Source organism: Salmo salar, chromosome 22 (genome assembly GCF_965601325.2).
Source record: "Salmo salar chromosome 22, fSalSal1, whole genome shotgun sequence".
Lineage (NCBI taxonomy): Eukaryota > Metazoa > Chordata > Actinopteri > Salmoniformes > Salmonidae > Salmo > Salmo salar.
The window spans coordinates 58,515,355-58,539,445 of NC_138312.1; the positions used below are offsets into that span (position 1 = coordinate 58,515,355).

General features: G+C 41.6%; 1 protein-coding gene across 1 annotated transcript in view; it reads right to left on the minus strand.

Annotated features, from left to right (window-relative positions):
* The window catches only part of grm7 (glutamate metabotropic receptor 7), a 358,641-nt gene extending 335,087 nt beyond the window's left edge, over positions 1 to 23,554 (minus strand). The window contains exon 1 of the mRNA XM_045705724.2: positions 22,165 to 23,554. Within this exon, the coding sequence (XP_045561680.1) occupies positions 22,165 to 22,686 (522 nt within the window). The 5' untranslated portion in view covers positions 22,687 to 23,554. The remainder of the gene's footprint in view (positions 1 to 22,164) is intronic.
* Positions 23,555 to 24,091: the final 537 nt, after the last annotated feature.

The window sequence follows — 24,091 nt, forward strand, 5'->3', positions numbered from 1 at the left end:
TCACAACAATAATAATAATAGTAATAACAACAATACTCATAATAAGTAAGTTAACTGCATATTATGCAGATGTTATTATTCAGTGTCCCTCAGGCTATGGCAGGCTGATTCACCCATAAGTATTTTTGGATTTTCCTCTGGGTTTAATAAGTTAAAACTTGGAATAAATCTGGTCATTTATACGAATTATTAATATCTTGGTGAGGAAAATGTCTGAAAGTAAAGGAGAAAGTGCATCTCTGTTTCTTCCTCCATTGTCTTGCAGTGACCACATATACACTCCTCTTTGGGTAGCCATGTCTTTTTATGTCTGCCTGTTTCTATTGCCAATTGGTGGCCACTTAGCCTGTACTCAGTAAGGATCTGTCTCTGCTTTGTATCTCTGACAGAGTAGAGATAATCAGCCAATTCATATTTTCTGTTTAGGGCCAGATAGCAATTTAGTCAGCTTTGTGATTTTGTTACGTTTTTCCAATGTTGTAAATTTGAGTCCTTTGATTGGTTCATGATTTGTTAATTTGAATTATTTATTTTGAAGCAGTGCTGGTGTCAGCTTGGTTGGTTAGGTCCAACACCAGCTGACTGAGAGGGCTCGATTCTGGGCTCAGCTCTTGGGTTTGAAGTGCATTAAATTGCAGACTTGAATTTGGACTTGAATTTAGGTGTAGCCAACATTTTACTGATATTGTTGAAAAGCGGTCTCATTCTGCTCTACATGCATTAGTTGGTGCATTTCTTTGGACTTCTGCATGTAGGGTTTCAGTTGGATGTTTGTCCCACAATTTAACATCCAGTTTATTGAGTGGTCCCCGAATCCTACTTCCGTAAAGAGCTATTGGTAGGATTATGCTGTGAAATATTTTGATCCACATTCTAATTGGTATGCTGATTTTAAATAATTTCATAATTATTGCATACAATGCTCTGCTGGCTTTTTCTTTGAGTGCATATTAAAGTTTCCAGATGCAGATATGGTCAGACCAAGGTATGAGTAATGTTTAGTGTGTTCAATTATGGTGTTGTTGTCACGAAGTCGGTCCCTCTCCTTGTTCGGGTGGTGTTCGGCGGTCGACGTCACCGCCCTTCTAGCCATCAATGATCCATTTTTCATTTTCCTTTGGTTTTGTCTTGTCTTCCTACACATCTGGTTCCAATCCAATTCATTACATGTTGTGTATTTAATCCTCTGCTTCCCCTCATCTCCTTGTCAGAGATTGTTTGTTTGTATGTAGGTGTGTTATTTGTTCTGATTTGTTCTGATGTGCGACAGGTTTTGCACCCTATTATGTTATTTTTGTATACTTTGGTTTTCGGAGGTTTTTTGAATGTTTATTAAACAGCTCCGTTTTTACCAAGTTCATTCTCCTGCGCCTGACTTCCCTGCCACCAGCACACACCGCATTACAGAATCTCTGACCACACTATGGAGTCAGCAGGAGAGGATACCCCGGCCATTGAGGTGGAGGAGCGCGTCCAGGAGCATGCAGCAATGCTTTAGCCTGTTATGGATAGGGGGCAGTATTTTCACGGCCGGATAAAAAACGTACCCGATTTAATCTGATTATTACTCCTGCCCAGACACTAGAATATGCATATAATTATTAGCTTTGGATAGAAAACACTCCAAAGTTTCTAAAACTGTTTGAATGGTGTCTGTGAGTATAACAGAACTCATTTGGCAGGCCAAAACCTGAGAAGATTCCTTACAGGAAGTGCCCTCTATGACCATTTCTTGGCCTTCTACACTCTCTTTATTGAAAACTGAGGATCTCTGCTGTAACGTGACACTTCCTACGGCTCCCATAGGCTCTCAGAAGGCGGCAAAAAGCTGAATGATGCCTTTGCAGGCCCAGGCTGAAAAACAGTAGCGCATTTGGATAGTGGTCGATCTGAGAACGATGAGACTGAGGCGTGTGCACGAGGCGACACCATGTTTTTATTTTTTCGTCTTTGAACAAAAACAGGGTTTCCCGGTCGGAATATTATCGCTTTTTTACGAGAAAAATCGCATAAAAATTGATTTTAAACAGCGGTTGACATGCTTCGAAGTACGGTAATGGAATATTTACAATTTTTTTGTTACGAAACGCGTCGGGCGGGTAAACCTTCGTCACCCTTTGGATAGTGTCTTGAACGCACAACAAAACGCCGCTATTTGGATATAACTATGGATTATTTGGAACCAAACCAACATTTGTTATTGAAGTAGAAGTCCCGGGAGTGCATTCTGACGAAGAACAGCAAAGGTAATCCAATTTTTCTTATAGTAAATCTGAGTTTGGTGAGGGTCAAACTTGGTGGGTGTCAAAATAGCTAGCCTGTGATGGCGAGTTATCTACTCAGAATATTGCAAAATGTGCTTTCACCGAAAAGCTATTTTAAAATCGGACACCTCGATTGCACAAAGGAGTTCTGTATCTATAATTCAGACCAAGGTATGAGTAATGGTTTTGTTGGGGTATTGGGGATTTATTTCAAATTTCAAACATATGACTATTTTACACCTTTTTAAAGACAAGACTCTCCTTTATCTAACCACACTGTCCGATTTCAAAAAGGCTTTACAGCGAAAGCAAAACATTAGATTATGTCAGCAGAGTACCCAGCCAGAAATAATCAGACACCCATTTTTAAAGCTAGCATATAATGTCACAAAAATGTCACAAAACCACAGCTAAATGCAGCACTAACCTTTGATGATCTTCATCAGATGACACGCCTAGGACATTATGTTATACAATACATGCATGTTTTGTTTAATCAAGTTCATATTTATATCAAAAACAAGCTTTTTACATTAGAATGTGACGTTCAGAACTAGCATTCCCTCCGAACACTTCCGGTGAATTTACTAAATTACTCACGATAAACGTTCACAAAAAGGATAACAATTATTTTAAGAATTATAGATACAGAACTCCTCTATGCACTCGATATGTCCGATTTTAAAATAGCTTTTTGGTGAAAGCACATTTTGCAATATTCTAAGTACATAGCCCAGCCATCACGGGCTAGCTATTTAGACACCCGGCAAGTTTAGCCTTCACCAAAATCAGATTTACTATTACAAAAGTTAGATTACCTTTTGTTGTCTTCGTCAGAATGCACTCCCAGGACTTCTACTTCAATAACAAATGTTGGTTTGGTCCAAAATAATCCATCGTTATATCCGAATAGCAGCGTTTTGTTCGTGCGTTCCAGAAACTATCCGAAATGGTAAATCAGGGTCGCGCGCATGGCGCATTTTGTGACAAAAAATTCTAAATATTCCATTACCGTACTTCGAAGCATGTCAACCGCTGTTTAAAATAAATTTTTATGCAATTTATCTCGTAAAAAAGCGATAATATTCCGACCGGGAATCTGCGTTTAGGTAAAAAGACGAAAGAAAATAAAGCACGCGGTCGACTTGTGCACGCGCCTAAGCCCATAGTACTCTGATCGGCCACTTGCCAAAAGCGATAATGTGTTTCAGCCTGGGGCTGCCTCGATATCATTCAGCTTTTTCCCGGGCTCTGAGAGCCTATGGGAGCCGTAGGAAGTGTCACGTTACAGCAAAGATCCTCAGTCTTCAATAAACAGAGACAAGAAGAACAAGATCTTGTCAGAGAGGGCACTTCCTGTAAGGAATCTTCTCAGGTTTTTGCCTGCCATATGAGTTCTGTTATACTCACAGACACCATTCAAACAGTTTTAGGAACTTGAGGGTGTTTTCTATCCAAAGCCAATAATTATATGCATATTCTAGTTACTGGGCAGGAGTAGTAACCAGATTAAATCGGGTACGTTTTTTATCCGGCCGTGTCAATACTGCCCCCTACCCCCAACAGGTTAATTTGAATACATATTGCTGGTTAATTTCTTCAGAAACATGTTGATCTGACTGTGATCTGGCAATGGTGTCTGTGGTCTGACAGTGAATGCACTAATGGAGAAGGGGTCCATGTCAGTAAACCATGTCAGTAAACCGACCTAAAGAGTCCCCTCTGATTCTACCATTAAGCCTAAGGCTCGACAGAGATGCACTAACTCCTTCCCGTTTTGGTTCTGTATTTGGTCAGGACTGTTTATATTATCTATTTAATAGAGCTACTGTACAAGGAGGTGTGCACAAATATGTGGTGGTTACCTCCCTCATCAGTGTAGTCGGGCTCAGATCTGTTCTTGCATCGAAATCTCCACAAAGATGCACTTTACCCTCTGCCTGAAATTGAATGATTTGATGAAAACTGATCGTAATTTCATGAATCTCTCTCTCTCTCTCTCTCTCTCTCTCTCTCTCTCTCTCTCTCTCTCTCTCTCTCTCGCTCTCTCTCATCCAGTCACTTTCTCTGCTTCAATGTTTCTCTCCCAATTATCCTTCCACTAGACACACAATGGTCTCACATCACATTTGTGCATAGTTTACAGTACAGTACACACACACCACACACACAAACACACAAATGTACGCTCGCACACATACGCACACAATGGTCTCACATCGTTGCACAGTTTTATCTCACACACATAGCTGGGAGTGAACTTTGAGTGAGCATCTACATACAGTGCCAGGAGAAGCTGGTTGTACTTGGCCTGGTTTTAGTACATGTAATGTGAACAGCTGGTTGGATGTTGCCTTTGGTATTTCTCTACACTTGATCTCTCTCTCTGTCTCTGTCTCTGTCTCTGTCTCTGTCTCTGTCTCTGTCTCTCTCTCTCTCTCTCTCTCTCTCTCTCTCTCTCTCTCTCTCTCTCTCTCTCTCTCTCTCTCTCTAACTCACTCTCTCTAACTCACTCAGCCCCTTGTTCTCTCCATCTTGGCCATGTGCTGGTATAATCTCCACCCGGCACAGCCAGAAGAGGACTGGCCACCCCTCATAGCCTGGTTCCTCTCTAGGTTTCTTCCTAGGTTTTGGCCTTTCTAGGGAGTTTTTCCTAGCCACCGTGCTTCTACACCTGCATTGCTTGCTGTTTGGGGTTTTAGGCTGGGTTTCTGTACAGCACTTTGAGATATCAGCTGATGTAAGAAGGGCTATATAAATACATTTGATTTGATTTGATTTGATCTCTTTCCCTCAATCTCTCACGTCTCTGTTTGCTCTCACATCTGGTTTACATGGTTGAAATAATAACTAGGACACACGTGTTACACGTTTCACACTTTCTCGTTGTGCTATAATTAGCTAAGATATAGCTAAATAGCCACATGACCAAACGTATGTGGACACCTGCTCGTCGAACATCTCATTCCAAAATCATGGGCATTAATATGGAGTTGGTCCCCCCTTTGCTGCTATAATTGCCTCCACTCTTCTGGGAAAGCTTTCCACTAGATTTTGTATTTTTTTATTTCACCTTTATTTAACCAGGTAGGCCAGTTGAGAACAAGTTCTCATTTACAACTGCGATGTGACCAAGATAAAGCAAAGCAGTGCGACACAAAAAACACAGAGTTACACATGGGATAAACCAATGTACAGTCAATAACACAATGATGTACAGTTGAAGTCAAAAGTTTACATACACCTTAGCCTAATACATTTAAACTCAGTTTTTCACAATTCCTGACATTTAATCCTAGTAAAAATTCCCTGTCTTAGGTCAGTTAGGATCACCACTTTATTTTAAGAATGTGAAATGTCAGAATAATAGTAGAGAGAATAATTCATTTCAGCTTTTATTTCTTTCATCACATTCCCAGTTGGTCAGAAGTTTACATACACTCAATTAGTATTTGGTAGCATTGCCTTTAAATTGGTTAACTTGGGTCAAATGTTTCGGGTACAAGCTCCACAAGCTTCCCACAATAAGTTGGGTGAATTTTGACCCATCCCACCTGACAGAGCTGGTGTAACTGAGTCAGGTTTGTAGGCCTCCTCGCTCACACATGCTTTTTCAGTTCTACACACAAATTTTCTATACGATTGAGGTCAGGGATTTGTGATGGCCACTCCAATACCTTGACTTTGTTGTCCTTAAGCCATTTTTCCACAACTTTGGAAGTATACTTGGGGTCATTGTTCATTTAGAAGACCCAATTTCAACCAAGCTTTAACTTCCTGACTGATGTCTTGAGATGTTGCTTCAATATATCCACATAATTTTCCTGCCTCATGATGGCATCTATTTTGTAAGTGCACCAGTCCCTCCTGCAGAAGAGCACTCCCACAACAGGATGCTGTCACCCCCGTACTTCACGGTTGGGAGGGTGTTCTTCGGCTTGCAAGCCTCCCCTTTTTTCCTCCAAACATAACGATGGTCACTATGGCCAAACAGTTCTATTTTAGTTTCATCAGACCAGAGGACATTTCTCCAAAAACTACGATCTTTGTCCCCATGTGCAGTTGCAAACTGTAGTCTGGCTTTTTTTATGGTGGTTTTGGAACAGTGGCTTCTTCCTTGCTGAGTGGCCTTTAAGGTTATGTCGATATAGGACTCATTTTACTGTGGAAAGAGATACTTTTGTACCTGTTTCCTCCAGCATCGTCACAAGGTCCTTTGCTGTTGTTCTGGGATTGATTTGCACTTTTCGCACCAAAGTACGTTCATCTCTAGGAGACAGAATGTGTCTCCTTCCTGAGCGGTATGACGGCTGCGTGGTCCCATGGTGTTTATACTTGCGTACTATTGTTTGTACAGATGAATGTGGTACCTTCAGGCATTTGGAAATTGCTCTCAAGGATGAACCAGACTTGTGGAGGTCTACCATTTTTTTCTTAGGTCTTGGCTGATTTCTTTTGATTTTCCCATGATGTCAAGCAAAGAGGCACTGAGTTTGAAGATAGGCCTTGAAATACATCCACAGGTACACCTCCAATTGACTCAAATGAAGTCAATTAGCCTATCAGAAGCTTCTAAAGCCATGACATCATTTTCTGGAATTTTCCAAGCTGTTTAAAGGCACAGTCAACTTTGTGTATGTAAGTTTCTGACCCACTGGAATTGGAATTGTTAATTGTGATACAGTGAATTATAAGAGAAATAATCTGTCTGTAAACAATTGTTGGAAAAATTCCTTTTGTCATGCACAAACTATAGTTTGTTAACAAGAAATTTGTGGAATGGTTGTAAAATGAGTTTTAATGACTCCAACCTAAGCGTATGTAAACTTCCGACTTCAACAGTAGATGTTGTTACATTACTTCCATTCAGCCACAAGAGCATTAGTGAGGTCGGACACTGACGTTGGGTGATTAGGCCTTGCTCGCAGTTGGCGTTCCAATTCATCCCAAAGGTGTTCGATGGGGTTGTGGTCAGGGTTCTGTGCAGGCCAATCAAGTTCTTCCACACAGATCTCGACAAACCATTTCTGTATGGACCTCACTTTGTGCAAGGGGGCATTGCTGAAACAGTAAAGGGCCTTCCCCAAACTGTTGCCACAAAGTTGGAACCCTGGAATCGTCTAGAATGTCATTGTATTCTGTAGAGTTAAGATTTCCCTTCACTGGAACTAAGGGGCCCAAACCATGATAAACAGCCCCAGACCATTATTCCTCCTCCACCAAACTTTACAATTGACACTATGCATTGGGCAGGTAGCGTTCTCCTGGCATCCCCCAAAACCAGATTCGTCAGTTGGATTTTATACACCTGTCAGCAATGGTTGTTGCTGAAATAGACATATCCACTCATTTGAAGGGGTGTCCACATACTTGTGTATATATAGTGTATGAAGTTATTCTGTTATCATAAAATATTAAGTTATACTCTCATCATAACATATTAAGTTATACTCTCATCATAACATATTAAGTTATACTCTCATCATAAAATATTAAGTTATACTCTCATCATAACATATGAAGTTATACTCTCATCATAAAATATTAAGTTATACTCTCATCATAAAATATTAAGTTATACTCTCATCATAACATATGAAGTTATACTCTCATCATAAAATATTAAGTTATACTCTCATCATAACATATGAAGTTATACTCTCATCATAACATATGAAGTTATACTCTCATCATAAAATATTAAGTTATACTCTCATCATAACATATGAAGTTATACTCTCATCATAACATATGAAGTTATACTCTCATCATAACATATGAAGTTACTCTAATAGATAATTCACGGCCTTATTTCTTCTAGTTGTTCTAAATTAATGTGTGGAAAAAGACCTAGTCTGCAGGAAGTTCAGAGTGTGTGTGTGGTGTGTGTGTGTGTGTGTGTGTGTGTGTGTGTGTGTGTGTGTGTGTGTGTGTGTGTGTGTGTGTGTGTGTGTGTGTGTGTGTGTGTGTGTGTGTGTGTGTGTGTGTGTGTTTGTGTGTGCCCGTGAGTGGCTGCTATCTATTGATTGGATAGAGTGGGAATGATTTAATTAATTACACAGTTATGTCTATCATTGAGGAAGTTGCTGCCTCGTCTTCCTAAATCAACTGAGTGTTGTGTCCTGCTAACGTTTTGTGTTGGTGTCTCTCTGTAGGCTGTTTTTCCTCATTATGACATCATCAGCTACAGACCAGACCTGAGCTCAAATAGTATTTTACATGTTTCAGTATGCTCTCTAGCCTGCCTGTAGTGCCCCCTTGTTTTGGAATGGTTCCATTGGTACATTTAATCCAGGCAAGCTCAATCAAGCACGGCAATAAGTGTTTGAAATGAATCCCAATATTATTTGAGCCCAGGTCTGGCAGAGACGGTGACTTGCTAGGGCAATGAATGAATGATTCAATGGATGAATGAATGAATGAATGAATGAATGAATGAATCAATCAATCAATCAATGGATGAATAAATGAATGAATGAATGAATGACTCAACGGCTGGTCATTTGGGGTTTGAGGACATTCAAAAGAGGAGAGGATTTGATAAATGAGTGTTATTATTCTTCCAGTCAAATAGAATAAATAAGGAAGCAGAGTTGAGCAGTGGGACTGGGACTGCGTTAGTAACATGCCTTGATAACAACACAAAGACTGTAGGGGATGAATGGGATTGAAATGGGCTTGTGACCACATCTTGTGTGGCTGCTGCTGCTCCTTTGTTACTCCGTTAAGTAGCAATGAAAACAACGGAATGAGACTGAACAATGACAAGATAAAGAGAGTGAAACACAGAAAACTGATTCATATAAACATCCCTGTAAAGTAACCTAATGTTGCACAGACAACGGATTCATGAAAATGAGGAAAACATCCCAGAAAACAAACCTAATGTTACAAAGACAACAGTAGAGACAGACAGGTTTATGACAGGGGGACCACAGTAGAGACAGACAGGTTTATGACAGGGGGACCACAGTAGAGACAGACAGGGTTATCAAATCAAATCAAATGTATTTATATAGCCCTTCTTACATCAGCTGATATCTCAAAGTGCTGTACAGAAATCCAGCCTAAAACCCCAAACAGCAAGCAATGCAGGTGTAGAAGCATGGTTATGACAGGGGGGACCACGGTAAAGATAGACAGGGTTATGACAGGGTGACCACAGTAGAGAGAGGCAGGGTTATGACAGCACAACTGACTCTCTCATTTGAGCCTGACTGTCTATCTACAGCCTCTAGTCAGTCTAGTCAGTCCAGTATCTACAGCCTCTAGTCTGTCTAGTATCTACAGTCTCTAGTCAGTCGAGTACCTACTGTCTCTAGTCAGTGTAGTCAGTCTAGTAACTACAGCCTCTAGTAAGTCTAGTATCTACAGCCTCTAGCCAGTCTAGTCAGTCCAGTATCTCCCGACTCTAGTCTGTCTAGTATCTACAGCCTCTAGTCAGTCGAGTACCTACTGTCTCTAGTCAGTGTAGTCAGTCTAGTAACTACAGCCTCTAGTAAGTCTAGTATCTACAGCCTCTAGTCAGTCGAGTACCTACTGTCTCTAGTCAGTGTAGTCAGTCTAGTAACTACAGCCTCTAGTCTGTCTAGTATCTACAGCCTCTAGTCTGTCTAGTATCTACAGCCTCTAGTCTGTCTAGTATCTACAGCCTCTAGTCAGTCTAGTATCTACAGCCTCTAGTCTGTCCAGTATCTACAGCCTCTAGTCTGTCTAGTATCTACAGCCTCTAGTCTGTCTAGTATCTACAGCCTCTAGTCTGTCTAGTATCTACAGCCTCTAGTCAGTCGAGTACCTACTGTCTCTAGTCAGTGTAGTCAGTCTAGTATCTACAGCCTCTAGTCTGTCTAGTATCTACAGCCTCTAGTCAGTCTAGTCAGTCCAGTCAGTCTAGCCCCTTCAGTCAGTCTAATCAGTTTAATGTACTTCTCATCCAGTACCGCCAGCCAGTTCCACACATTTTTATTTCACTTATCTATTCAAGTACACTCTTAGAACCCAAAAGGGTTCTACCTGGAACCAAAATAGTTCTACCTGGAACCAAAAGAGTTCTACCTGGAACCAAAAGAGTTCTACCTGGAACCAAAAGAGTTCTACCTGAAATGAAAGAGGGTTGTTCAAAATGTTCACGTCACAGTCTATAAGCCTATAGTGTGAAGTGGGGGATCTAAAAGCTTATAGAAAGGCTGGGATTCATCCTCATGAACATGAAAGACCTCAGCTCTCTGTGTCCAGAATGAGGCTTAGCCCCTAGTAATGAACATGTCTCTCTGGGTAGCTATTGCCCTTTCTACAGTACTGGGCCAAACCAAGCCAAGCTGTACTGGGATGGCCTAGTGGCCTACATATCCACCATCTAGTTGCTGGAACTGTGTTTGAAAGGACCTTTGTGAAAATAACATATATGAGCCAACACAGTGGTTTGGTTTGGGTACATGAAAAGTAGTCTTCTGACCTCAATGGTACTTGCTGGATAAATAAAGATTAAATGGAAAAGTATGGTTCAGATTGGCATTAAAAAGTATAAATGGTATGCCAAATCTACCCTAGCTGTCCCAACACTACCTTAGCGCCAATAGACTGCAGGGAAAGAGGGAGAGAGGAATGGGAGCTTCACAACCAACTGTGACAGTGTAGAAAGCAGCACAAAGATGCAAACAAGGAAGAAGAAACAAAATTGTTGAAAGTGCCACCGAACCCTTGGGACTTGGATTAATAGAATCGTAAGCTGCAGCTTTGTAAGTTCTAGATGGTGGGTAGAAGGAGATGGAGGGAGAGAGAGCAGGGCCGGCTCTAGGCATAAGCGAAATAAGCGACTGCTAGAGGGCCCCCGATACCAATTTTTGGAGGGGGGAACTCAGTCAGGTTCTCAAAAGTACTGTTTTGAGTTAAATGGAAGAATACACAAGGTGCATCAGCAATTTTTCTCTTGTTATGTCAGTCACTAAATTAGCAAACATTTTTTAGATTGGTAAATTATTCTTGCCAGCTATCTAAACTTGTAGTCTAATTACTGACCAGGAATGCAGGGCACGTGCCCAGAGGCCCTGACCTCCAGGGGGCCTCCAATGATTTTGTTAGTCACTCTCACTCAGATATCATATTACCTTGGCATAAGTTATGGATAAATGTGTAGAATTGCAGCAAACTTGCTTTATAACTAGATATTAACTCTCCGGCATCAAGAGGGGGGCAATTAAAATGTTTTGTGAAAGAGAGGCTGAGTGAGTTAGAGAGAGAGAGAAAGAGGGAGAGAGAGAGAGAGAGAGAGAAAGAAGGGGAGGGAGAGAGAGACAGCAAGAGAGAGAGCGAGAGAGAAAGAGAGACAGCGAGAGAGAGAGCAAGAGAGAGACATAATGATATTTGAAATGTCTTTATTCTTTTGAAACTTCTGTGAGTGTAATGTTCACTGTTCATTTTTATTGTTATTTCACTTTTGTTTATTAGCTACTTCACTTGCTTTGGCAATGTAAACATATTTATCTCATGCCAATAAAGTCCATAAATTGAATTGAGAGAGAGAGACAAAAAACATGGTATACGTGAGACAGACCCACTGGTTGCCCTCTAGGTTACAGAGAGCTGGTAGTCCCATCCACCAAACTACCAGGTGTGAAACAGCGAAGGGACTCAGGGGGTATGCTAATTTGGTATATAGCAGACCTAACTCACGCTATTAAATTAATCACAACAGGAACATATTACATCTGTCTAGAAATTAATAAGGAAAGTTTCTCAACAGAGAAAAATGTGCTTGTGTGTTACCTATATCCCCCCAATAGAATCCCCATACTTTAACCTGTTGGGGCTAGGGGGCAGTATTTGCACGGCCGGATAAAAACGTACCCGATTTAAACTGGTTACTACTCTTGCCCAGAAATGAGAATATGCATATAATTAGTAGATTTGGATAGAAAACACTCTAAAGTTTCTAAAACTGTTTGAATGGTGTCTGTGAGTATAACAGAACTCATATGGCAGGCCAAAACCTGAGAAGATTCCATACAGGAAGTGCCCTGTCTGACAATTTGTTGTCCTTCTGTAGCCTCTCTATCGAAAATAAAGCATCTGTGCTGTAACGTGACATTTTCTAAGGCTTCCATTGGCTCTCAGAAGGCGCCAGAAAGTGGAACGAGAGGTCTGCAGTCTCTGGGCTAAGTACAGCAGCTCTGTTTGTTACTGGCATGCCTGGGGACAGTGACACTGGAGATGCGCGGTCACGAGAAGTCGCCATGTTTTTCTTTCAGCCTTTGAATGAATACAACGTCGCCCGGTTGGAATATTATCGCTATTTTATGAGAAAAATCGCATAAAAATTGATTTTAAACAGCGTTTGACATGCTTCGAAGTACGGTAATGGAATATTTTGACATTTTTTGTCACGAAATGCACTCGCGCGTCACCCTTCGGATTGTGACCTGAATGCACGAACAACACGGAGCTATTTCAATATAACTATGGATATTTGGAACCAAAACAACATTTGTTGTTGAAGTAGAAGTCCTGGGAGTGCATTCTGACGAAGAACAGCAAAGGTAATCCAATTTTTCTTACAGTAAATCTGAGTTTGGTGAGGGCCAAACTTGGTGGGTGTCAAATTAGCTAGCCATGATGGCCGGGCTATGTGCTCAGAATGTTGCAAAATGTGCTTTTGCCGAAAAGCTATTTTAAAATCTGACACCGCGATTGCATAAAGGAGTTATGTATCTATAATTCTTCAAATAATTGTTATGTATTTTGTGAACGTTATTCATGAGTAATTTAGTAAATTCACCGGAGGTTTGCGGTGGGTATGCTAGTTCTGAACATCACATGCTAATGTAAAAAGCTGTTTTTTGATATATGAACTTGATTGAACAAAACATGCATGTATTGTATAACATAATGTCCTAGGTGTGTCATCTGATGTAGATCATCAAAGGTTAGTACTGCATTTAGCTGTGGTTTTGGTTTTTGTGACATATATGCTTGCTTTGAAAATGGCTGTGTGATTATTTTTGGCAGGGTACTCTCCTGACATAATCTAATGTTTTGCTTTCGCTGTAAAGCCTTTTTGAAATCAGACATTGTGGTTAGATTAACGAGAGTCTTATCTTTCAAATGGTGTAAAATAGTCCTATGTTTGAGAACTTTGAATTATGACATTTTGTGGTTTTAAATTTGGCGCTCTGATTTGTCACTGGCTGTTGAATAGTGTGGGATGATTTTGTCACACATACCCTAGAGAGGTTAACAATGACAGCTTCTCCATCCTAGAGGGGAGATCAACAATTCCCAGGCCCAGGGACATGTACTAGTCTGTGGCGACCTAAATGCCAGAACTGGACAAGAACCCGACACCCTCAGCAGACAGGGGGACAAACACCTACCTGGAAGTGACAGCTTTCCCTCCCCCATGCGCACCCCTAGACACAACTACGACAATATAACCAACAAAAACAGGGCAAAACTCCTGCAGCTCTGTCGGACGCTGTGTATATACATAGTCAATGGTAGGCTTCGACGGGACTCCTACGGTAGGTACACCTGTACAGCTCATCTCTTGGCAGTAGTACTGTAGACTACTTTATCACTGACCTCAACCCAGAGTACCTTAGGGTGTCAATCCACCTTATCAGATCACAACAAAATCACACTCCACTTGAACAGAGCTATGATCAATCATGAGGCATTAAAGCCAGAGGAACTGCATTAATATTAATACATGCTATAGATGGAAGGAAAACAATTAGGCAATTAGGCAACAAAAATTAAATCCCTTCTGGACAATTTCCTGGACAAAATGTTTCACTGTTATTGTGGCAGTATAAAACCTAAACAGTATATTTGACCTCTCAGCTTCCCTATCAAATCTAAAAATGTAATGCAGACAACCTAAGAAAATTCAAAACAATAAGAAATGTTTGATGAAGAATGCAAAAATCGAAGAAAGAAATTGAGAAACCTATCCAACCAAAAACCTAGAGACCCAGAAAACCTGAGTCTACACCTTCACTATGGTGAATCACTGAAACAATACAGAAATACACTACGGAAAAATAAGGTACAGGTCAGAAATCAGCTCAATGTAATTGAAGAACCCATAGAATGTAACCCCTTCTGGAAAAAATTTGAACACACTAAACAAACAACAACATGAAGAGCTAACTATACAAAATGGAGATGTATGGCTAAACTAATTTTCCAATCGTTTTGGCTCTATAACAAAGAACAAACAGCAAAACCATATACATGATCAATTACAAATCTTAGAATCAGCTATTAAAGACTAGCAGAACCCACTGGATTCTCCAATTACATCAAATGAACCACAGGAAAAAATCGCGAACCCTCCAACCCAAAAAGACCTGTGGGGTTGATGGTATCCTAAATTAAATGATAAAATATACAGACCACAAATTCCAATTGGCTATACTTAAACTCTTCAACATCATCCTGAGCTCTGGCATCTTCCCCAATATTTGGAACCAATCCACAAAAGTGGAGACAAATTTGACCCCGATAACTACCGTGAGATATGCATCAACAGCATCTTTGGGAAAATCTTCTGCATTATCATTAACAGCAGACTCCTACATTTCCTCAGTGAAAACAATGTACTGAGCAAATGCCAAATTACCGTATGACAGACCACGTATTCAATCTGCACACCCTAATTGACAAACAAAGAAAGCAAAACAAAGGCAAAGTCTTCTCATGTTTTGTTAATTTCAAAAAAGCTTTTGACTCAATTTGGAGTGAGGGTCTGCTATACAAATTGATCAAAAGTTGTGTTGGCGAAAAAAAAACATACCACATTCTAAAATCCATGTACACAAGCAACAAGTGTGCGGATAAAACTGGCAAAAAACACGCACACACATTTCTTTCCATAGGGCCTGGGAGTGAGACAGGGATACAGCTTAACCTCTACGGGACCAGTAAATCTCAGTAAGACACAAATAATGATGTTCCAAAAAAAGGTCCAGTTGATAGGACCACAAATACAAATTCCATCTAGATTCCGTTTCCCTAGAGCACACAAAAAAAACGATACATACCTCAGTCTAAACATCAGCGCCACAGGTAACTTCCACAAAGCTCTGAAAGATCTGAGAGACAAGTCAAGAAGGGCCTTCTATGCCATCAAAAGGAACATAAAATTTGACATACCCCTAGGATCTAACAATACTTGAATCAGTTATAGAACCCTTTGCCCTTAATGGTCGTGAGGTCTGGGGTCCGTTTACCAATCAAAAAATCACATAATGGGACAAACACCAAATTGCGACTCTGCATGCAGAATTCTGCAAAAAAAGATCCTCTGTGTACAAAGTAAAACACCAAATAATTCATGCAGAGCAGAATTAGGCAAATACACGCTAATTATCAAAATCCAGAAAAGAGCCGTTAAATTCTACAACCAGGAGAAGGAAGCGATTCCCAAAGCTTACATAACAAAGCCATCGCCTACAGAGAGATGAACCTGGAGAAGAGTCCCCTAAACAAACTGGTCCCGGGGCTCTGTTCACAAACACAAACAGACCCAGCAGAGCCCCAGGACAGCAACACAATTAGACTCATGAGTAAACAAAAAGATCATTACTTGACACATTGGAAAGAATTTACAAAAAAAACTGCGTAAACTAGAATGCTATTTGGCCCTAAACAGAGAGTAAACAGTGGCAGAATACCTGACCACTGTGACTGACCCAGAATTAAGGAAATCTTTGTACAGACTCAGTGAAGATAGCTTTGCTATTGAGAAAGGCACACCTGGCTCTCAAGTGAAGACAGGCTATGTGCACACTGCCCACAAAATGAGCTGCACTTCCTAACCTCCTGCCAAATGTAAAGTATGACCATATTAGAGACACAGATTTCCCTCAGATTACACAGACCCACAAAGAATTCGAAAACAAATCCAATTTTGATAAACTCCCATATCTACTGGGTGAAATACCACAGTGTGCCATCACAGCAGCAAGATTTGTGACCTGTTGCCACAAGAAAAGGGCAACCAGTGAAGAACAAACACCATTATGAATTCAACCTATATTGATGTTTATTTATTTTCCCTTTTGTACTTTCACTATTTGCACATCGTTACAACACTGTATATAGACATAATAGGACATTAGAAATGTCTTTATTCTTTTGGAACTTTTGTGAGTGTAATGTTTAATTAAATGTTTTTATTGTTCATTTCACTTTTGTTTATTATCTATTTCACCTGCTTTAGCAATGTAAACATATGTTTCCCATGCCGAGAGAGAGAGAGAGGAGAGAGAGAGAGAGAGAGAGAGAGAGAGAGAGAGAGAGAGAGAGAGAGAGAGAGAGAGAGAGAGAGAGAGAGAGAGAGAGAGAGAGAGAGAGAGAGAGAGAGAGAGAGAGAGAGAGAGATTTTATGGGGGTTCTAAGGTTGTGTTTGTTGTTCTGCTTCTCAGGTGTCTAAAACCTTTAAGTACTTTTTGGTCTAAAATTGCAACTGATTAAAATGTCACCTACTTTTTTTTCTGAACTCATGAATTTCATAAATACTGAGAAATAAATAAAATCATTTCTGACAGCAGCTGTATACTTGCAATGATTAAAACGAAATAACTAATGTTTTAAAAAGTGTGTAGACCTACTTTAAAGGTCCTGCACAGTCATCGTATTTCCCAGGTAAAAACATAATTGTTTAATGCAATTAAAATGTTTCGAATTTGACAAATGTAAACTTCTCTCTCATCTTCAACTATAAGGAAGCCTGAAAGAACGTGTTGAGTGGGCGGGGAGCTTATATTCATGAGCTCATCTTGACTGACAGATATTTGAAACACCCTTGTGGTCATTGCCAGGTAACTAAACAAACATGTTATTGATGATTTGACTTCAAGGTTAAATAGAATGCCTTAACCCATTTTCTCTCCAAAATGCACTCATGGGTTAAAAGAGTTGTTCATGGATTGTTGGGTATCTGACAAAGAGCAACAATACACCATTGTCTTTGTAACTAATTACAGAATACAGTTCACTGATACGTTTCTTCACAGCGTTCAAGAAGTGTACTGAACAATGTCTTGGAGCCTCTGCATTAAGCTTTATATTGGAAATGACAAGAAGTTCAGCATTTTGTTTTTGGATCAGACATCAATTGGATCATTTACAATAGACCAGCAGTCTAAATATTGATCAACATGAATACTTATATTAACATTTAAATTTTACTCATTTAGCAGATGCTCTTATCCAGAGCGACTTACAGTAGTGAATGCATACATTTCATGCATATTTTGTATTTTTTTTGTACTGGCCCCCCGTGGGAATCGAACCCACAACCCTGGCGTTGCACACACCATGCTGGCATTGCAAACACCATGCTCTACCAACTGAGCCACAGGGAAGTTATAATAGAGGCATCATTTGACATTAAAAAAATATATAATTAGCACCATAAGCCTAATATAGACCCTTAGCATCCTACTGGCTGCAGGACCCATTGGAACAATTTGTAAACACTCACCCCCATCCCAAAGCTTGAAAAAAACAATCAAAAAAACAAACAAAATGTGATATATCACCTAAACATGAATTACTTGGTGGTTTCGGGAAAAGCAACCAAACTACAGAGATTGATGGGAAGAGGAGGGTAGGGGGCCCCACGTAAACAGCTTCATTCAAGCAGGCTTCATTGAGACCAATCTAGGGATGTCCTCCTCCTTGTTCAGGCCTCCCACACTGGGCAGACAGGGCACAGCATTCCCACAGCTTCACCACATACGGTGCTGGATCAAGGCTGATTGTTCTCCCCCAATTAAGAAAGCAGCTTCGCTCCAAATGTGGACTACATGCGTGACATTTTAAGCCTCAGCCTGTCCACCGGAAATAAAAAGAATCGTGTGCTGTCTGATGAAACGTTAAATTATCACTATTGCATCCCGTCACAACACAGCAGACTTTTTCCCAGCATTCAGCCAGTAGCTTGATAGATTAAAGGCACAACGCAGTCGAGAAGGTGTAAGTTACCAGTATCGTTCTGCCACATTCTGCTTAAGATGTCTTATACGTTAAATGTACAGTTGAACTCGGAAGTTTACATACACCTTGGCCAAATACATTTAAACTCAGTTTTCACAATTCCTGACATTTAATCCTAGTAAACATGTCCTGTCTTAGGTCAGTTAGGATCACCACTTTATTTTAAGAATGTGAAATGTCAGAATAATAGTAGAGAGAATGATTTATTTCAGCTTTTATTTCTTTCATCACATTCCCAGTGGGTCAGAAGTTTACATACACTCAATTAGTATATGGTAGCATTGCTTATAAATTGTTTAACTTTGGTCAAATGTTTCGGGTAGCCTTCCGGAAGCTTCCCACAATAAGATGGGTGAATTTTGGCCCATTCCTCCTGACAGAGCTGGTGTAACTGAGTCAGGTTTGTAGGCTTCCTTGCTCGGAAACGTTTTTTCAGTTCTTCCCACAAATTCTCTATAGGATTTAGGTCAGGGCTTTGTGATGGCCACTCCAATACCTTGACTTTGTTGTCCTTAAGCCATTTTGCCACAACTTTGGAAGGATGCTTGGTGTTATTGTCCATTTGGAAGACCCATTCGGGAACAAGCTTTAACTTCCTGACTGATGTCTTGAGATGTTGCTTCAACATATCCACATAATTTTCCTGCCTCATGATGCCATCTATTCTGTGAAGTACAACAGTCCCTCCTGCAGCAAAGCACCCCCACAACAGGATGCTGCCACCCCTGTGCTTCACGGTTGGGATGGTGTTCTTCGGCCTGCAAGGCTCCCCCTTTGTCCTCCAAACATAACGATGGTCATTATGGCCAAGCAGTTCTATTTTTGTTTCATCAGACCAGAGGACATTTCTCCAAAAAGTACGATCTTTGTCCCCATGTGCAGTTGCAAACCGTAGTCTGACTTTTTTATGGCGGTTTTGGAGCAGTGGCTTCTTCCTTGCTGAGCGGCCTTTCAGGTTATGTTGATATAGGACTCGTTTTACTGTGGATATAGATACTTTTGTACCTGTTTCCTCCAGCATCTTCACAAGGTCCTTTGCTGTTGTTCTGGGATTGATTTCCACTTTTTGCACCAAAGTACGTTCATCTCTTCCTGAGCGGTATGACGGCTACGTGGTCCCATGGTGTTTATACTTGCGTACTATTGTTTTTACAGATGAATGTGGTACCTTCAGGCGTTTGGAAATTGCTCTCAAGGATAAACCAGACTTGTGGAGGTCTACAATTTTTTTTCTGAGGTTTTGGCTGATTTCTTTTGATTTTCACATGATGTCAAGCAAAGAGGCACTGAATTTGAAGGTAGGCCTTGAAATACATCCACCGGTACACCTCCAATTGACTCAAATTATGTCAATTAGCCTATCAGAAGCTTCTAAAGCCATGACATCATTTTCTGGAATTGACCCGACCCGGCTGTCGTCTGAGAAACACCCACAGAGCCTCATCTGAGACATACACCCACAGAGCCTAATCTGAGAAACACCCACAGAGCCTAATCTGAGAAACACCCACAGAGCCTCATCTGAGAAACACCCACAGAGGCTCATCTGAGATATAGACCCACAGAGCCTCATCTGAAACACACCCACAGAGCCTCACCTGAGACACACCCACAGAGCCTCAGAGCCACACCCACAGAGCCACACCCACACACCCACAGAGCCTCACACCCACAGAGCCTCATCCTCAGGTGAGGCTCTGTGGGTGTGTTTCACACACACAGAGCCTCATCTGAGACACACCCACAGAGCCTCATCTAAGACACACACACAGAGCCTCATCTGAGAGACACCCACAGAGCCTCATCTGAGACACACCCACAGAGCCTCATCTGAGAAACACCCACAGAGCCTCATCTAAGACACACCCACAGTCTCATCTGAGACACACATCCACAGAGCCTCATCTGAGACACACCCACAGAGCCTCATCTAAGACACACACACAGAGCCTCATCTAAGACACACCCACAGAGCCTCATCTGAGACACACCCACAGAGCCTCATCTGAGACACACCCACAGAGCCTCATCTGAGACACACCCACAGAGCCTCATCTGAGACACACCCACAGAGCCTCATCTAAGACACACCCACAGAGACTCATCTGAGACACACCCACTGAGCCTCATCTAAGACACACCCACAGAGCCTCATCTGAGACACACCCACAGAGGCTCATCTGAGACATACCCACAGAGCCTCATCTGAGACACACCCACAGAGCCTCACCTAAGACACACCCACAGAGCCTCATCTGAGAAACACACAAACAGAGCCTCATCTGAGACACACCCACAGAGCCTCATCTAAGACACACCCACAGAGCCTCATCTGAGACACACATCCACAGAGCCTCATCTGAGACACAGCCACAGAGCCTCATCTGAGAAACACCCACAGAGCCTCATCTGAGACACACCCACAGAGCCTCATCTGAGACACACCCACAGAGCCTCATCTGAGACACACCCACAGAGCCTCATCTGAAACACACCCACAGAGTCTCATCTGAGACACACCCACAGAGCCTCATCTGAGACACACCCACAGAGCCTCGTCTTAAACACACCCACAGAGCCTCATTGGTAATGCTATAAGCACAGAGCATGGTTACTAGTGGTGTAATGGGTTTGTGTTCTGGTGCAGGTTTGGACTGCCAACTGGGACATTTAAATACATTAGCTAGGTAGAGAACAGCTGTGTAGCTACAGCTGTGTGGATGCCTTTTCTATCAGAGAAGCAATAATTAAAGGGATATTCTCTGCACATATGTCCATCCGACACCTATGATCCATGGGGATATACTGTCAGACATCTGATCATTTCCCATTACAGTTTTAATGTCCCCATATCTATTGCAAACCCTATAGGCCTGTGTGAAATGCCCATATGGATATGCTGGCTGACAAATAATGATTTCCTGCGAAAATTTTAATTAACGATATTTCCATGTCTGTATTCCTATGTCCAGTCCCGTGTGTGTAAATCTGGGACAAATTGTGTGTGTCCTAATCGATCAGAGATACCCATATGCTGCTAATATAATAAGAAGGTGGGAAAACCCAATTGATCTGCAGTAATATGACATTTGTGGTTTCTATGACCACAAAGGCGATTGGTGCAGGTAGGCCCTAACCACAGTTGCCCTACTACTGCGTTTCAGAGTTGAATACGCCCAGAACTCTGAAGGCAGTTATTGGCAGAGATATTGGGGGTATTCCGTGAGGTGAATACATACTGTTGTGACCTACTGAACACGGCCAGAATACGAAAGCGGTGAGCCATATTGTAGTGCGGTGGTGGCATGGAGCTGTCCTTTCAGCACCATGCTCTTATGAACGTTCCACAATGCCGTGCCCTACTACTGAACGAGGCCTGAATGCGAGAGCAGTAGAGCGGTGCGGTCGCACTACGAAGCTGTTCTTTCAAAACCATGTTCTACTGAAGCAATGCGGTGCTGTATAGTGACAGAGGAAGTGCTACTGAAGTTCAACCGCTTTTACTGTAGCCGGTATCTCGCAGTACAGATACCGATATGAGAACTGAGTCTTTAAACCTGAACTTGGTGTCTCCAGTGCACTTTGTATTCACAAGATGAAATAAAACGTATACGCGTGCTAGCATTATACAACTTTACAGGCTGTGGTTCACTATAGCCTTTCAAGCATTCAACAGCATCACAAATGCATCAAACACTTGGGGGAGAGAGAGGACACATATCAGCATCAGTGGACGGAAATCGATTTCTAAACATTTAGATGTATCTCGGATGTAAATGAAGGCCATTCATGGAATCTGAAATAGTTCTGAGAAGATATCATTCACTCTGTGTGTTTGTGTCACTAATAACTGAATAATATTGACAGCAACTACACCGTGTTAATAATCTTTTCTTACCTGAAACAGACGTAATATGTTCGCCACCATGATCGATACAGAACTCGCTGAAGCTCCTATCACTCCTACAACTTTCTCTGGCTTGACGAAAACTGGTGGTTCACCGTTAGTACACCTCACATCCGAAGTGTCTTTTTGTATGAGTGCCTGCACAAAAGTCAGAGACTGCTCCAGAGCATAGGTGTCCCTCGAACACGTATCGAGTACCCGGGCACCTAGGGTGACATTGGGAAGAAGATCGTCATCACTGTTGATTTGGTCCAAGGCGTACATCATAGCTTCGAGACGATGGATCCCGTTCTCTTTCTTGATATCCCCACACGGCTCCCCCGGGATCCCCCGGGCGTGCACCGGGAAGAGGCCGCCAAGCGTCAAGTCTCCCTCCATTCTTATGGAATGCGGTGCGTAAATTTCCTGCGATGCCGTAAGGTCAAATAGAGCTTTCATCACACATAATACTTGCCAGGTAAAGTAGGGTTTCTTCAGTTCTAGAACCACACCACCATGCCTTAGCTTGGCCATGGTCTCTCTCTTGCTCTTTCCCCTTATACCTCCTCCGATTTCGATGTAGAAAAAAGACCCGACGCACCAAGGCACTTTTTTTCTTTTATAATACTTCAATGAAATAAAGGTTAGGCATCGTCCAAAGTAAGTTAATGTGTGCTCATTTGCAAGAAGAAAATGCGCAGGTGAGAAAGGTGCGCATATTATTCCGCTATAGGCTACCGACGGGTTTACCAATGCGTTACTCCTCCTAAATGTGCGCACGACTTCCCAATAGCAGTGTACGGTTCACACAATCGCTTGTTGCTCGGACGTACATTCCAGACTTGAAGACAGTGGGTCGACATTCAATGAAGAACAGCAACCGACTAATACTTTGTTGAAAGAAAAATGTACTGGATACTAATCATAACTCATTAAATGTCTTTAAATGCGCATTAAATGCGCCCGAATACGTGATGTTGATATTCCACGGTTTAAAGCGTGAATCACCACCGAACTCCCACCGTGCGCTGATGTCATAGGCTACTTTCCACAACGAATATCTAAACGCTAATAAATTGTTTTAAAACAAAACGGACAACTTGGGGAATCTTGAAGATATAGAACTCCGAAAAGTTGACGTTTATTTCACAAGCAGTCCATCACAGGAGCACACATCTTGAGGCGCATGATGATAACGGAATTGCGTTCGGGAACATGTCCACCTGGTGTCTGTGACATCATCCTCCTCACTCACTCAAACAACGAACTTCTCCAAGACTCCCCTTTTTTGGGGGGCTAAGAATGCAGCGGCTTCTCTCTGATGAAAGTGATCTCTCTTTCGTTGTTGATCCCTTAGAAATCCTCTCACTTGGATGGAGACGATGGAGAGGAGACATACAAGTATCTCACCCTGAGCGCTACGGAGGGAATGACGCCTTCGCTCTCTCTCTCTCTCTCTCTCTCTCTCTCTCTCTCTCTCTTTCTCTCCACGGAAAATCAAATATGCGTTTGTAAAATTACTTAATGCCCAAAGCCTGCAACACACATTTTCTTTTTCAGCTTAAATCACAGGATGGGCTTTTATGTGTATCCTAGTCTACTACACCAATATATCTACTGTATGTCCATGACTACAATATCATTGTTGAAATTAAATTGTTGTAAATATTATTTTAGAGAGAGAGAGGTCGGAGGGGGGGGGGGGATGTCGGAGCGGGCGTCATCAAGTTTAATGTCTATTCTTCTTTTCAACCCACAGGCTGCTTCTTTGATCGCGAGAAATGGGTAATACAAATCGATATCAGGAATCCCTAATGGTTCCGCTTGTGTAGGCAACCAGGGAAAACCTGATGTACCTTACAGTGTTCATTGAGCGTAGGAGGTTACCTAACACTGTTGCAGCTTTATACAAGCTATTGCCGACCGTGCAATCATGCAT